General features: G+C 28.4%; 1 protein-coding gene and 1 long non-coding RNA gene across 3 annotated transcripts in view; both read left to right on the forward strand.

The window, feature by feature from the left end:
• Nucleotides 1-3357, forward strand: part of LOC122849292 (xaa-Pro aminopeptidase ApepP) — a 29648-nt gene extending 26291 nt beyond the window's left edge. For both annotated transcript variants that reach the window (XM_044147974.1, XM_044147975.1), the window contains one exon: nt 3143-3357. In XM_044147974.1, coding sequence (XP_044003909.1) covers nt 3143-3268 — 126 coding nt within the window. In that variant the 3' untranslated portion in view covers nt 3269-3357. The remainder of the gene's footprint in view (nt 1-3142) is intronic.
• A 1700-nt stretch (nt 3358-5057) lies between these two features.
• On the forward strand, nt 5058-8262 carry LOC122849305. Its single transcript, XR_006373565.1, has 3 exons — nt 5058-7289; nt 7363-7561; nt 7842-8262. It is a non-coding gene; the product is annotated as an uncharacterized LOC122849305 (long non-coding RNA).
• Nucleotides 8263-15685: the final 7423 nt, after the last annotated feature.

Raw genomic sequence — 15685 nt, forward strand, 5'->3', positions numbered from 1 at the left:
AAACGAAATTATTAACATCAAAAAAAAATTATTTTGCAATATTGTATTACACTCAATAATCATATGCATATTTATTAATTAATATATATAATTGATAAAATACGAAATAGTTTCTTTGTATTTATTTGTTAAAGTTAAAGTTAAAGTAATAACAGACTGGATACATTTTGAAATAAAATATATATAGTTATCGACATTGGAAAATTTGATGAGACTTAGAAAATTTTGGCCGAGGTTTGACCAGGTTGTCCTATTATTATTCAAAATGTGGTAAGGATACTTGATTCTATCCTAAATATGGAAAATTAAACAAAAAAAAAACTTATGTATTTAAATAATATATTTATTTATTAAACTTCCGTAGTAATTAATTGGTTTATTAATTAGCTAGAAAACACCTAAGTTTGCAGACAAACTGGAAATTATTCTAAGTTCCTAAACTCCAAAATAATCTAAGTCCTCGTTGAAGCCGAAAAAATTCCAAGTGTTGAAACTAAAAGTGAGTCCCAAAAAAAAGGCTCTGAAATACTCGCGTCCACGATTCAATATGACGAGTATTTAAAAAAAAAGACTCATAAAGGCTCTGAAACACTTTAAAAGGCTGTTAAATACTCTAAATCGATAAATAAAGACTCATAAAGGGTCAAAAAGGCTCAAAAATTTTATCCCGGGATATATATAACCATAGTATGAATAAAATAACAATGATTTCAAAAATATCATCGATAATAATAATATCAATATAATATTAGTAATAATAACAATGTTATTAACCATATTAATAATAATATTGATATCAATAATAATAATAATAATAATAATAATAATAATAATAATAATATCGATATAATACTCATAATAATATTGACAATACCATTCATATATAAATATTGATAATAATTAGTATCTATATTTAAAATATTATTATTATAGATATTATTATTATCAATACTATTGTGAATAGCTGATAATATTATCGAAATTATTGTTGTTATAATTATCATCATTTATATATATTCATGGTATGGATAATAATAATAATAACAATAATTTCATAAATAATAATATTTATAATAATAATAATGTTAATTACGATATAATATTGATAGTATTATATCGGGCAAAGCGATTTTTTTTGTGTACCACAGTAATTTTTATTATGGTTAAACGCAAAATTTACTTTGTTCATTAAAAATATTATAAAAATTTTTTTTTTTAGTATGTCAATATTCATAATTTATTTATTTATTTATTTATTTATTTCCTACGATGAATAGTTTAACATAAAAAATTAAACTTAACCGGGGATTGAACCCCATATCTTCCGAATGGAGACCCTTCGCGTTATCCGCTGCGCCACAAGAAGGATTACGAAAATTAATATTGTTTCGTTTTACATTAACAATTTAAAAATAAGCAAAGTCACGCCTGCGCAGTCGAATAAAAAGTAGGGCATTTGACATTTCTGAGTCCGTACTCCGTCATTGTTTTTGCTATGGCCCATTGTAATTTTAACCATGTTGCTTTGTATTTATCAGTGACACCTATAGGATTTCTGAGAGAATCAAATTTTTAATTATTTATATATTCATATATTTCACGTCTTTTAACTATTAAAGGTACACGGAGAAAAATTTTCAGCAAATTTTGCTATGGCGCCATATCATTGAGGGTCTATCTTCTGACTATTCAAATATTTACTATTATGTTAACAAAAAAAAACAATTTTTGTCTTGAAAAATTAAAATGTACCATAGCAATTTATATAATGTTTTTTTTTTGCTATGTTCAGATTAAAAATTACAATGCATAAAGAAATTTTTACGAAGGCCAAATTTAAAAGTTAAAATAATCCAGCCTAAAAATTACATTTTACCATAGCAAAATATATATATATTTTTTTTTGCTTTGTTATTCATAAAATTTTACGTTGTTGCTGTGGACAAAATTAAAATGATCCTCTGAAAATTTACAATGTGCCATAGTAAAAATTTAATTCTCTTAGAAATCCTATAGGTGTCACTGATAAATACAAAGCAACATGGTTAAAATTACAATGGGCCATAGCAAAAGCAATGACAGACTCAGAAATGTCAACCACCCCCACTTTTTAGCCAACCGCGCAGGCGTGTCTTTGCTTATGTTTAATGAAAAACAAACAAATGTTAGCTTTTGCAAATGTTGTTGTGGCGCAGCGGATAACGCGTAGGAATTCTGTTCGGAAGGTTTGGGGTTCAAATCCTGGTTTAGGTTAATAAATTAAAAAAATAAAATAAAATAAAAAGAAATAAAAAAAAAACAAATAAATAAATTATATAGATATTGACAATAAAAAAAAAAATTTTTATAATATTTTCAATAAATGGAATAAATTTTGCGTTTGACCATAACAAAAATTACTATGGTACACAAAAAAAAAAATAGCCACGCCCACACGATATTTTGCTATGGCCCATATGAAAATATCATGAAACCGAAAGATGGCGCAGCTCAGCTATGGGCCATTGTAAAATTTGCTATGTTTTTTTCGTAAAAAAAAATAAAAAATTCTCTCCGTGTATGTTCAATAAATAAACAGCTAATAGGAAATTGAGGCTTTTTGGGGACATAAACCGTAGATTTATCTTTTGTTTTTATTATTATTTATTAAGGATGCTTGCCTTACGGTACAACGTTTGTGACACAAGATAAATGTTCTTGATACTTTATTCATTATTTTTTTTTAAATCTAACAATATTTATTGTTTTAACAGAGATGAAAATAAAAACAAGCATCTTTGATATTATTGGCAAAATCCAATATTGCTTTCCAAATATGCTTTAGTAAAATAGTATAGTAACTGTCAATATCATTTTATTTTCCTTTTTTTGGTTTCCATTTTGTAGTTTTTAAGGAATAGTGGCTACAGAACGTACCCAGGGTAGAACAGAATCAATTAGAAGACATAGACACAAAGAATGTAAGAAATGTATATTCAAATAATCATTATTTTTTTTTTATAAGGACTACTAATATAAGCACAAAATTTACAATGATGATGAAACGACTTATGGAAACTTCATTTACCGTCATAATCGATGTGGTCTCATCTTAATAAAGACTTGAACTCCATCATGCTAGTGATCACTTTTATGATTTCAGATCGATTTCCTGAATCATTATCATCGCCAATGTTGGGACCTTCTCAAAACACGTCTTCAGGGTACTGAAAATATCCAAGCATTGGAATGGCTACGGAAAGAAACAAAACCTATATCTAAGGAGTGAAAAAAAAATTGTTTTCATTTATTCATCCAGATTTGGGTGGAACATTATTATCTCGAATTCAAAAAGTAATGAATATAAAAACAGATAAATATTTTGGAATTCTTAAAACCTTTGATTTGTTTAGAATTCTTTCTTTCCACCACGTTACTAGGTTGAAAAGCGATGCGTCTCAAATAGATGTTGCCAAGAGTTAGGAACACTTAGCTTTTTTACTATAAAAAGTTTAAAATAAATCATAAGGTTCGTTTGTACAGTGTTTGTTGTTTTTTTTCTATTTTGCTTCGCGAGATGAGAATTTGTTTCTCTGGATAGCTATTCTCGACATAATTATCCCCTCAGTTATCCCCGGCGACAGGGATAACTATTTTGTGGAAATTCACCTTAATTTATGGCTTTATTTGTATCTTTTTCAATGGTTTCCATCAAACGACTATATCGCTTTTGAGCGTTTTCATGTTATCCCCGGTACAGGGGATAATTATGTCGAGAATAGCTATCCTGAAAACAGCCTCTGGTCTCTTAAAGCCTCTAACTGTCTCTAACTCGCCTTTGTTTGACTTTGTACACTCTGAAATAGTCTTTAATTATTCTCTGTATTTTCTGAAAAATATTTTTTTAGAAGTACATATTGGTTTTTTGAAAATCTCTAAAACATATAAAATTGTCTCTAGCGATCTCTGATGTTACTCTGAGAGTCCCTGTGTTTTTAGAGTTCCGTAGGACACTTATGTTTTCACTTTTCGTGTGACTTTTTGTTATTTCGCGATAAAAATAAAAGTTATGAATCGATTTGGCTTCTACGATGCTCATTATGTTCCATTTTTTATCCCAAAAGCAATCATCCCATTTATTTTCAATTTTTGGGCCTTATCAGATTTGATAGTGCCATTTTTCGACAGGGCCCAATTTTAAATATTGACGGATCGATTCCGGCAATGTTTCAATTGACGACGCTTCATTTGTAGACTCTACGATATTTTTTTGAAATTTTTTAGTCGTTTATGTTTTTCTTTATTAAACAAAATGTAGTGTCAGAATTTGTTTTTGCAAGATATTTTTTGAATCGCCGAACCGAATTAGTTGATGTTAAATGAAATTTATGTTTTTTTTTTTTCCCAAAAGCAATCATATTTATTTTCAATTTTTGGGCCTTATCAGATTTGATAGTGCCATTTTTCGACAGGGCCCAATTTCAAATATTGATGGATCGATTCCGGCAATGTTTTAATCGACGACGCTTTATCTGTAGACTCTACGATATTTTTTTGAAATTTTTTGGTCGTTTATTTTTTTTTTTATTAAACAAAATGTAGTGTCAGAATTTGTTTTTGCGAGATATTTTTTGAACCGCCAAACCGAATTAGTTGATAGTAAATGAAATTTATGTTTTTTTTTTCCCAAAAGCAATCATATTTATTTTCAATTTTTGGGCCTTATCAGATTTGATAGTCCCATTTTTCGACAGGGCCCAATTTCAAATATTGACGGATCGATTCCGGCAATGTTTCAATCGACGACGCTTCATCTGTAGAAATTACGATATTTTTTTGAAATTTACCGGTCGTTTATTTTTTTTTATTAAACAACAGAAATAGACAACATTAGAAAATAAAACAAAACAAAAAAAATAGTCATTTATTTTACAATAAAATTAAAAAACAAATCGAACAACAAAAAAAAAAAATAAAATATCCTACGGAAAACTTAGGGTGCACCTTGGGGGACTTGACTATATTTTTTTTTTACTTTGAAATTTAATAATGTTTTTTTTACGTTTCGAAATCACAGAACCTCTCAAAGACAAATATCTTAATGTGATATTTTAAAATTTGGTATAGATTTTTTAAGTATTTAAATCGCAAAGACTTGTAGAGGCAAATGTCTCTGTTAGAGAAATTGTTAATAATATATAAATTAAGTAAGGTAAGGAAAAAAGGTAAGGTTAAAAATGGCCCTTGATGGACTGAGGTAGGTTTTTTCTTCAGGTAGGACAAAAGGTAATAAAGTTTTAAAATTTACAATATCAATGTATTATTATTTGTCTTTAAGGGTCGCCTTGAAAACACATAATGATTATAATTCGTTTTAGATATTCGAAAAACTAGACATGAATGGTACAAAGTTTAAATAATTATTGAGTTCATTTATTTCCTTTTCCCTAAAAATTTTATAGATCTTTAGATAAGAATTACAGCCTAGATGACGCAAATCCAAGGTTCAAAAAAAGAAAAGATCAAAGGGATCGCGGAGTTTCTGTTTCTGAAAATAAAAAAAAATCAATATAGAATAATGACTATGACTCAAACTGAATACTTTTATCAGGGATTTAAATTTGTAAATATTGTTCGATTGAGGTTATTACGTTAGGTTTTCCATTGAACCATAAGTGAATGCTGAAAAATATCTTAGAACAAATCAAGAATCCCTAACGATTGAGAATTTGATTAAATACGATGTTTTAATCAAATTGTTGAATTCTCTGAAACTTTAAATTCACCGAATGTCGGGACGACAATCTTCATTGAGTGGAGAGTAGTGTTACGACTATGAAACTAGCCATATTCCCTGTTTCCATGAGATAGACAAAGACAGACACTTAGACTGAATAATAACAGATGACGACCACAACAGATATAAACATTAGAATGTCTTAAAATAAACGTGAGATAATGAAGATCTATCATAAAAATAACAACATTATCTTTATCTTTTATGCTCATGCGTAACAATATCATTATAGTTCGTGTATGGCTGAGGGTGATTTATTTGGGTCGCGTTTACTTATAAAATATTCCGTCTATTTACTGTATCAATCTCACTAGTGTATTGAATAAATCAATTTGTCTGTGAACGAAATATTGAAATTTTTTTTTTTTTTTTTTAATTTATCTCAATTTTTTGTGGTCAGTTTTGGATCAAGCATCCTGACTTATTCTTGACCAGGTATGTACTGTGGTCAGGTACCCGGACCATGTTCGAAAGAATTCGAATGCGAACTCTTATGAAGAGCTTTCAGAGACTATTTGCTCTATAATATAGTGTCTTTATTACAAAGGCAATCATCTCTGACTCAGAGGCTGCAGCTGGAAATTTTTTAGAGGTTGACAGAAAAAATTGTCGATAATCGCGAAGTTTTTAGCAGCCTCTAAACTGACTCTAATTTGGCCAGAATAGAGACAGTTGTAGAGGCTACTGAGTTTTTGAATGTTTTTTACAGAGATAGAAATTTTATCTCGGGTTGTGAGGTTGTCGTCTGGCAGCCGTTCCCATTGACACTCAGACCCCGTTGGCCCTCATTTTTATTGTACGGAGGCTTTATTCGGAAATAGAGTACATGAGATTATGAGAAGAACTGCGCCTTTGGATAAACAGAGCACTGGGGTATTTTCGTTTATTAACAAATTTTTTTTCGCCTTGCAATACCGGCAAAATTACCTTAAGAATAAGCTGTTTCTTGAAGTGCAACAATGGCAAAAATTCCGATAATGGCTGTATCGTATTTTTGGCTACTCGGGAAAAAACGTTTTTATATAAATATATATAATTATAAATTACATTATTAAATTATTAGTATCATCTCAGGAAAAAAAACTATCTATATCTATACTGTCAACGGTATATACTAGAAGTTGAAATCTTGAATATATTCAACGATATTCGAGTATTCGGGAAAATTTTTTGGATATACCTGGCTGACGGCGATACGGATCCCGCCTGATCTGGGAAACAGATCCAGGAGATCCAGACATATCCAGAAAATTTGTTTCCTTAGTATTCAAATATCGTTCAAGATTTTAACTTTTAGAACAGATCATTGACTGTAGATATGAAGTTTGGACTTCAATGAAAAAAAAATAAAAAAAATCATTCGACGAAAATCGTTTATCAACAATTGCATACCACCTCGAACAACGAATATTGTTGAATAATCTTTTTTTTATTCTTCAAAAATTGTCGTGAGTTTGTTCGAATTAATGAAAGCAGGATTCGTACTTCAATAATATTTTTTAAAAAATAATAGGTAACTCCAAAATTTTATTTACTAATACTTTGTTATTGTTAATAATGTACAAATCTTGATTTTATTAACACAGGTTCACATGACCACTGCACTGAGAGAATTTTCACCGGAATATCACGTGGGAATACTAAAGTGACGGAACCGTTGAGTGTTGACGTACAACGTGATTTTCAAAGTAAAATACTAAAAAAGTTTCGGTAGAACCACTTGATTTTCTGAAATTTATCATTGGATTCTTCACCATGGCTTTTTCATGTGAATAATCCTGTGAGGTATTGCCTTATGATTTTACATGTAATACATGTAAATTTATTTTTTTAAAATAAAAATGTCCAAGGAAAAGCAGTAGCTAAAGAAAGAATGTAGCTAAAAATATGAGGTTGCCAAAAAATTATGTTTAGAGGAAATAATGTTGTTTAAAATATAATTTTTTGGCAACCTTAATTTCTTTAGCTACATCTTTTCCTTAGCTACTGATTTTCCTTGGACATTTTTATTTTTGAAAAATAAATTTACATGTATTTTATTTATAAAATAAATAAAAATGTCCAGGGAAAAGCAGCAGCTAAGGAAAAGATGTAGCTAAGGAATTGAGGTTGCCATAAAATTATGTTTGAAAAAAATAATGTTGCTTAAAATATACACTGAAAAAACGTTCCCGCTGCAGGCACGGTACGTTCCTGTCTCCGTAGCATGGTAGAAGTACTACAGGTATGGCAGTAGTCCATGCTTTTTTCGTCGCGTTCTGCGCAGCCTTATTTTTTCAACCAATCAAGAACGCGCCATCGAGCTGTTTTGCTTTTCTTTCTAACACGCAATCTCTATTATAAGATCCTTTCTCTCTAACATACTGTTTTGACAACTATTTTTTATATTGTTGTAAATACTAATAAATATATGTGGAGCATGTTTATAAAAAATAAAAAAAATAAAAAAACCAAGACAGTTTAACAAATAAATTATAATATTTTCATTGTTGTTGTTTTTTTTGATGCCACAAACAATAGAGGTTGTGTTGTATTTATTATACTTGGATTCATTTATTTAATATAAATAATTAATTTTTATCATTGATGTATGTGAATCATTATAAAATATACCAAATCTAGTTGAATAAATATGATAACTTTTGAAAAATTTAAAAAAAACTTGAAAATTTTCTTAACAAATTTGTATCGCGCGCGCATAAAGTCTTCCATTTTTGTGGCGAGAAGGCGACCTTTTGATTGGTCGATTAACAGCGGCCAAACCAGGCTGCGCACTGCCATACCTGTAGTATTTCTACCATGTCTCCGTAGCAGTAAAGTAGACTGCGAAGCGCTGTACTGCTGCTGTAGCGGTAGACTTTACTGTTGATGAGTTCAGGCATATGAACGGTCCAAAGAATGCTGTATGACACGTAAAGACTGATTCGATAAATTAAATGATGTATATATGTATGTTATTAATATTAATTATTAATAAATATGATTATATATTACTATTATTATTGAATATGAATTGATTTTAAAATCTTGAATATTATCAAAAAATATGGATAAAGAATTTGAAAAAAATATATTTTATTTGAATATAGAATTAAAAAAAAAAAAATTTACATTTTTAATTTACCGTGTAATAATAATAAATTAATTCATTGAATAAACGAAGAAATTGCATTAACTATAATGATAGCGTAAAAATAATATTACACGGTAAATTAAAAATGTAAAAATTTAATTTTTAACGTGAAAAAATTTTTTCAAATTTACTTAAATGCTTACTCAAAATGCTTAATTCCACTGTTTTATTTGGTTTTTTACGCGCAATTGTTATTAACAATTAATTTAAAAATTATAAACAAAAAAAAATGTTTTTGTTTAAATTTTTACAAGTTTTTTTATAAAAAAAATACAAATCTATCATTAATAAAGTCCATTATAATGTTTAATTAATTTAAAACAATGAAAAATATATAAATTAGACAACTCTCAATTTGGTGTCGAAAGCCTGTCGATTTAGTGACAAAATATGTCGGTAATAATGACCGAGTCAATTACCGATGAATGGTCTGAGGCTCGACAGCTTTCCAACTCCAGTAGATATGCGAATCATGTCAATCTAACCTCTCTACCTTGTATAATTCGAACTCTTATTTAATATTAAATATACATGTACTAGTCAAAGTTTCATTCAGTTTAAGTTATTGTCATTATAATCTTATATTTATTTTATATTTTTCCAACTCGTTTTGAGTGTCCGGTGCTCGTGAATTACGTTTTATATATGCTGTCGAATGGCTGTCAAATCGCTGTCGACTGAATGCTACATTGGAGAGTCAAATCCCGATCGAATAGGTGTCGACGCATCCGCTAGGGTTTCACTTAGCTATATTTTTAACTTAGCTATATTTTTTACTTAGCTATATTTTCTACTTAGCTAAGTACCGAGACGTAATTCCTACGGACTTTTTTCCCACGACTGTTTCCCCATTGACATTGTACCGACGGTCTATCACCCTACCCGCACCCGTATTCAGAGGATGATCTCATTAGGGCGTTTTTTTTCCGATGGTGGCGCTTGTGAAGCTTTTCTATGTAAAATCTATATAAAAAGTTCACAAGCGCCGCCATCGGAAAAAAAAAGCCCTAATGAGAACATCCTCTGAATACGGGTGCTGACTTAGTATTTACGGACTCTTAGCCGACGACGACTAATTTCTCCCCACAGACACTATATATTTATATTGTCATAGTCAGCAGTCCAATTCACAGGGCATTACAATTTAGGGCTTTTTTCCTTCACTGGCGGCGCTTGTAGAGCTTTTATTATGTGAAATCTATATAAAAAAAATTTGACAAGCGCCAACACAGGCAAAAAAGGCCTAAATTGAAAGTGAATTGGACTAGACTATTGTGATTTCGTGTAATTAATGTAACAATAAAATATATAAATTTATTAATAATAATCAACAACAATTAATAATAATTATTATTTGTGTAATACGTGTATACATGTGTGTACACAAGTGTGTACATAATTTTGAATGCGAGTATATTACTATTATAAATATATATATTTGATGAATATTTGATTATTTAATTATAGATTTATATAGTTATATATTTTTAATTTTTTTATAATTATTTTTATAGATTGACGAAATGACTTTAAAATTATTATTATTTAAAATTATACTATTTTGTATTTGAAGTTATATAAAAATTTCAATACCGTTTATTAAGAGCTGTTGCTCTGAATATTAAAATTAAAATTATATTGTTTTGTATTTAAAGTTGTTGTATAAAAATTTCAGTACTGTTTATTAAAGTTTTTATATTTTGTTTAATCAATTATATTATCGATTATTTATTTACTGGTTTATTTATTCTATTTTTAAATTGTTTGTCTGTGGGGTGTGTGTCACGTGGGGTGAATGCCCGTGGGAAGAGAGTCTGGTCGGGTGTGGATCCGTGGGGTGTATGTTGGTGAGAGGACTGTCCGTAGGAAAAAAGTCCGTCGGATGATCATCAGGGAACCCTTAGCTAGATTTATAGACAAACACACAACATCTACATAATTTTACCAGCTATATTTTTTACTTAGCTATATTTTTAACTTAGCTATATTTTTTACTTAGCTAGATTTTTTACTTAGCTATATTTTTTACTTAGCTAGATTTTTTACTCAGCTAGATTAATAGACAATTAACACACATTATCTACATAATTTTAGCAGCTATATCTTTTACTTAGCTATATTTTTAACTCAGCTATACACGGAGAGAAAATTATATGAAATTTTCATATACAGTATATGAAAGTTGCACCAAATCTGCTGGTATATGAGAATTTCATATACTGTATATGGAAATTTCATATACTAGCATATGAAAAAATCATATACTTTGAATTTTTCAGCTCAAAGCTAGTATATGAAAATTTCATATGCAGTATACGAGAATTTCATATACGTTATACGAATTTTTCATATACTGCATATGAAAAATTCTATTAGTACAATATATATTAAAAAACAATTAATTTTTTAAATTCAAATTATATGGTCTAATCTTATTAGATTTTTTTCATTTGTCTACCATTTCTTATTTGTTCAATAACTTTTAAATTATAATTTCACAAATATTTTAATAAAATCACAACTCATGTAACATAGCCAAACTAAGTCTAATATGTTTTCAATAGTAATGGGACTAGTTAATAACACATTATGACAATAGATATAATTCTATATTTTTTCAGAAATAAGCTCAAATATTGACTGGAATAGCAAAATAGACGGAAAATTATAAAATTTCTCTTTTCAAAAGTTTTTTTTTATATCTATACGGGATATGTCACCGAGTAGCGTTTTTAAATGGATTGATAAATATTTTACAGGAGAACAGACTTCAAATATGCCTCTTTTAAGAAGTACCCAAGCTTTTTTGCATTAACCGGGTAATTACAATTGAAACTAAAATTTATACTGCTTTCTTTTAATTGTTTTTTTACGTTCAAAACCCTCAATATTGTAAAATGAGTCGTCAAAGTACAGTAAATTGCTTTCGATAATAATTAATAATCATCAAATTGTTAATTATAAGTAATTAATAATAAGGAATATTATAGTTTTATAATATATATATTTATATTTATATATTATAGAATACTATCTTTGACGACATTATCGAAGTCTTTAAGGTGAATACACTGAAAAAAAAAACTTCTGTCAGATAGAAGTTTTCTTCTTGCAAAAAAATGGATTTGGATTAAGAAAAAGTTGATTTGGATTGAGACAAAGACTTCTTAATCCAAATCATAAAAAACTTCTTGAATCATGAAAAAAACGTCTTGGTTCAAAACAAATTGTTCATGTTTTTAGAAGTATACTTCTTGGATTATGGATAAATGTGTCTTGGATCGAGACGAACTGTTCATGTTTTTAGAAGTATGCTTCTTGGATTATGGATAAATGTGTCTTGGACCGAGACAAACTGTTCATGTTTTTAGAAGTATGCTTCTTGGATTATGAACAAAAGTGTCTCGGTTCAAGACATATTGTTCATGTTTTTAGAAGTATTCTTCTTGAATTATGAATCGATATGTCTCGGTTCAAGGCAATATTGTTTTTATTTATGAACATTTATTCTCAATAGGATTGAAAATAAAAAAAATAAAAAAAATTTTTCAATTACAAACTTGTAATTTGTAATTTTTTTTTTCCTGCAATTTTTATTTTATAATTTTTTTTCCTACAATTTTTTTTTTTTTTTTACCTAACGCGGGACCCGAACCTGTGACCGTAAAACCTATCTAATCTAAACCTGTGCCTTAGCTCGCTTAACCACGGGCGCGATATGGAAACGGAAAGTTATTTGTATTACTTTAGTGACAAGATATTTTTTTTAAAATTTATTATACAAATGAACTGAAACTACACGTATATATATATTTTTTTATAATTAATTATCAAATTACTATAATATCATTCTTTTGTTATATCGAAACATTTTATGTTTTCCAAATAATTGTTAAACATATAAATAACATTTTATCATTATTATTATTTAAGAATATAAACAACAATAATATGATAGTTAGAATTATTGAAAGATTTAAGATTTACTGACTGTAAAGAAAAACTAAATTATAATCGAAAATTAAAAAAAAATGTATTATTTTTTTTTTAAGTTTTATATCAGTACATTCTAAAAATAAATTAAATCAAATAAATGTTAAATTTAATTTATTAAAATACAAAATGTGTCAATATTGAATCGACTCAAAATACTAGCATTTAAATTGTTTATATTCTTAAATAATAATAATGATAAAATGTTATCTAAATGTTTAATAAAATTTAGAAAACATAAAATAATACAATAGTACACTAAAGTAATACAAATTGATACGTGGTAGTTTTAGTTCATTTGTTCATGTAATAAATTTAAAAAAAAAAAAATATCTTGTCACTAAAGTAATACAAATAACTTTCCGTTTCCATATCGCGCCCGTGGTTAAGCGAGCTAAGGCACAGGTTTAGATTAGATATAGGACAGGTCGGGTCTGAAAATTGAAAAATAAAAATTGCAGGAAAAAAAAATTACACAATTTGTTTGATTTTATTTTTATTTTCAATCTATTGAAATGTTCATAAGCCTAAAACGAGCATATCGATTCATAATGAAGAATACTTTCAAAACATGAACAATATGTCTTGAACCGAGACACTTTGTTCATAATCCCAAACATACTTCAAAAACAAAAAGCATAATTTATCCATAATCATGTTACTTCAAAAAAACATTTGGACCGAGAGACACTTTTGTTCATAATCCAAGAAGTATACTTCTAAAAACATGAACAATTTGTTTTGATCCAAGACACATTTATCCATAATCCAAGAAGTATACTTCTAAAAACATGAACAGTTTGTCTCGGTCCAAGACGCATTTGTTCATAATCCAAGAAGTATACTTCTAAAAACATGAACAATTTGTTTTGAACCAAGACGTTTTTTTCATGATTCAAGAAGTTTTTTATGATTTGGATTAAGAAGTCTTTGTCTCAATCCAAATCAACTTTTTCTTAATCCAAATCCATTTTTTTGCAAGAAGAAAACTTCTATTATTAAGAACTTTTTGTCTTAAAAATAGAAAAAATTTTTTTCAGTGTAAGTTTATAAAATTTCACAAAATAGATATATGTATATTATTCATTTATTGCCAGTAAAAATAAAATAAATCAAAATGAATTTCTACATGATAATAATTGAAGCACTGATGTGAATTAGTTTCAGTAATTGCGTATGTATTCACCTAGTATTGAGCTGATGTAACTGGAATATTATTAAAAATCAACGTTTTCCAGTGTGATCAAAAACGAGTTTCTAAGTTATAAAAAATTTATAATTGTATTCAATGTGAGGAGTTTTATTACTTATGATCTGTCAGTTATTTTTACTACGTAAATTGACTCATTTTCAATTATTCCTTCGATTGTACTACATTTTCTTTTTCGATCTAGGAAATCAGGTATCAAAATAAGCCAGCACATAAGGATAAAAAACAACGTGTTAATTTGTTATTTAACTTAAATTTGAAATAATCGGTTCTGTTTTGTTTTCGAAAAATGGCATGTAGTTCAATAATTTGCTATTTTTGCCAAAAGTATTTTAAAAACAATGAAAAGCTTTTGAAACATACAAATATTATACATGAGAATGAAGAAACTTTTCTATGTCAAGAATAAACCTGCCACCGAGTTTATACACAATTTAGGACGTTTCAAAAACATCGTTTAAAACGAATTTGACGACAATAGTATATTTCGTTACAAGTGCCCACTCAGAGAGTGTGCTCTCAACGAATTTGGAGGGGCAAGCACGAGCCTTGGCGAGTGTTTCCCCTCCAAATGAGTTGTGATTGAGCCTCTGTATTGGGCACATATTTTATGTTACTAGGGACAGTGGTAATAATGTGTGAATTTCTAAAAAGCGCACTACCCCTCTTGCGCTTTGGAAATTCACACATTGTTCCCACTGCCCTTGTAACATAAAAGTATTATTTTGATTGAAGCCCTTAATTTCGTTCTGGAAAAAATCCTGATATTCAGGACAGGCTATTTTTTTTCTCAAGATATTCAAATTTGGTATGGAAAAAGTATTTAATTTCAAGACTTTTGCCTGGATACGTTGTGAACATTAAAAAAGTCCTCGAATCCAAGACCAAAGTATTTTTATGTAGACTTTTTTTTTTCTTGACGAGTCTTACCGATTGCAATTTTTATTTTTGAAAAAAAAAAAAAAACAATATATCGAAATTTTTAAATTATCATAACATATTCGAGATATCGAAAATTTTCTTAAGACATTTTTTTTCCTCTTTGACGAACTTTATTGATTGCGATTATTAAATTTTGGAATTAATCGTTATTTCAATAACTATACGATATATAACCGATAAATAGCCGTTTTTCGATATTTCAACTAGATTTTTAACCACTTTGCGCACTCGTAGGAATTTTTCCCGTAATCCTGAGAAAATTTCCTATAAGAAACCAACAAAAAAACAAGTTGTCTCAGATATGATAATCTTGCCGATTCTGGCAGATTCTGGTAGATTCTGCAAGATTCTACAAAAAATGACAAAATCTGGAAGTTTCTGGAAGATTCTGCTAGCCAAATATTCGGCTGAGATTATGATACGTATAAAAATTTAAAAAACATATTCAAGTTTAAAAAAAAAAATGCAACGCTTTGAAATTGAAGTTTCTTGATACCTTACCGTGATGTTTATAATAACCACAATAATTCGTCGAGAATTTTTTTTTTTTTTTGTTTAGAATTTTTTGGTAAAAATAGTTTGGCAGATTCTGGCAGATTATGACAGATTCTGGCAGATTCCCACAGATTCT

Source organism: Aphidius gifuensis, linkage group LG2, assembly GCF_014905175.1.
Source record: "Aphidius gifuensis isolate YNYX2018 linkage group LG2, ASM1490517v1, whole genome shotgun sequence".
NCBI classification, from domain to species: Eukaryota; Metazoa; Arthropoda; class Insecta; order Hymenoptera; family Braconidae; genus Aphidius; species Aphidius gifuensis.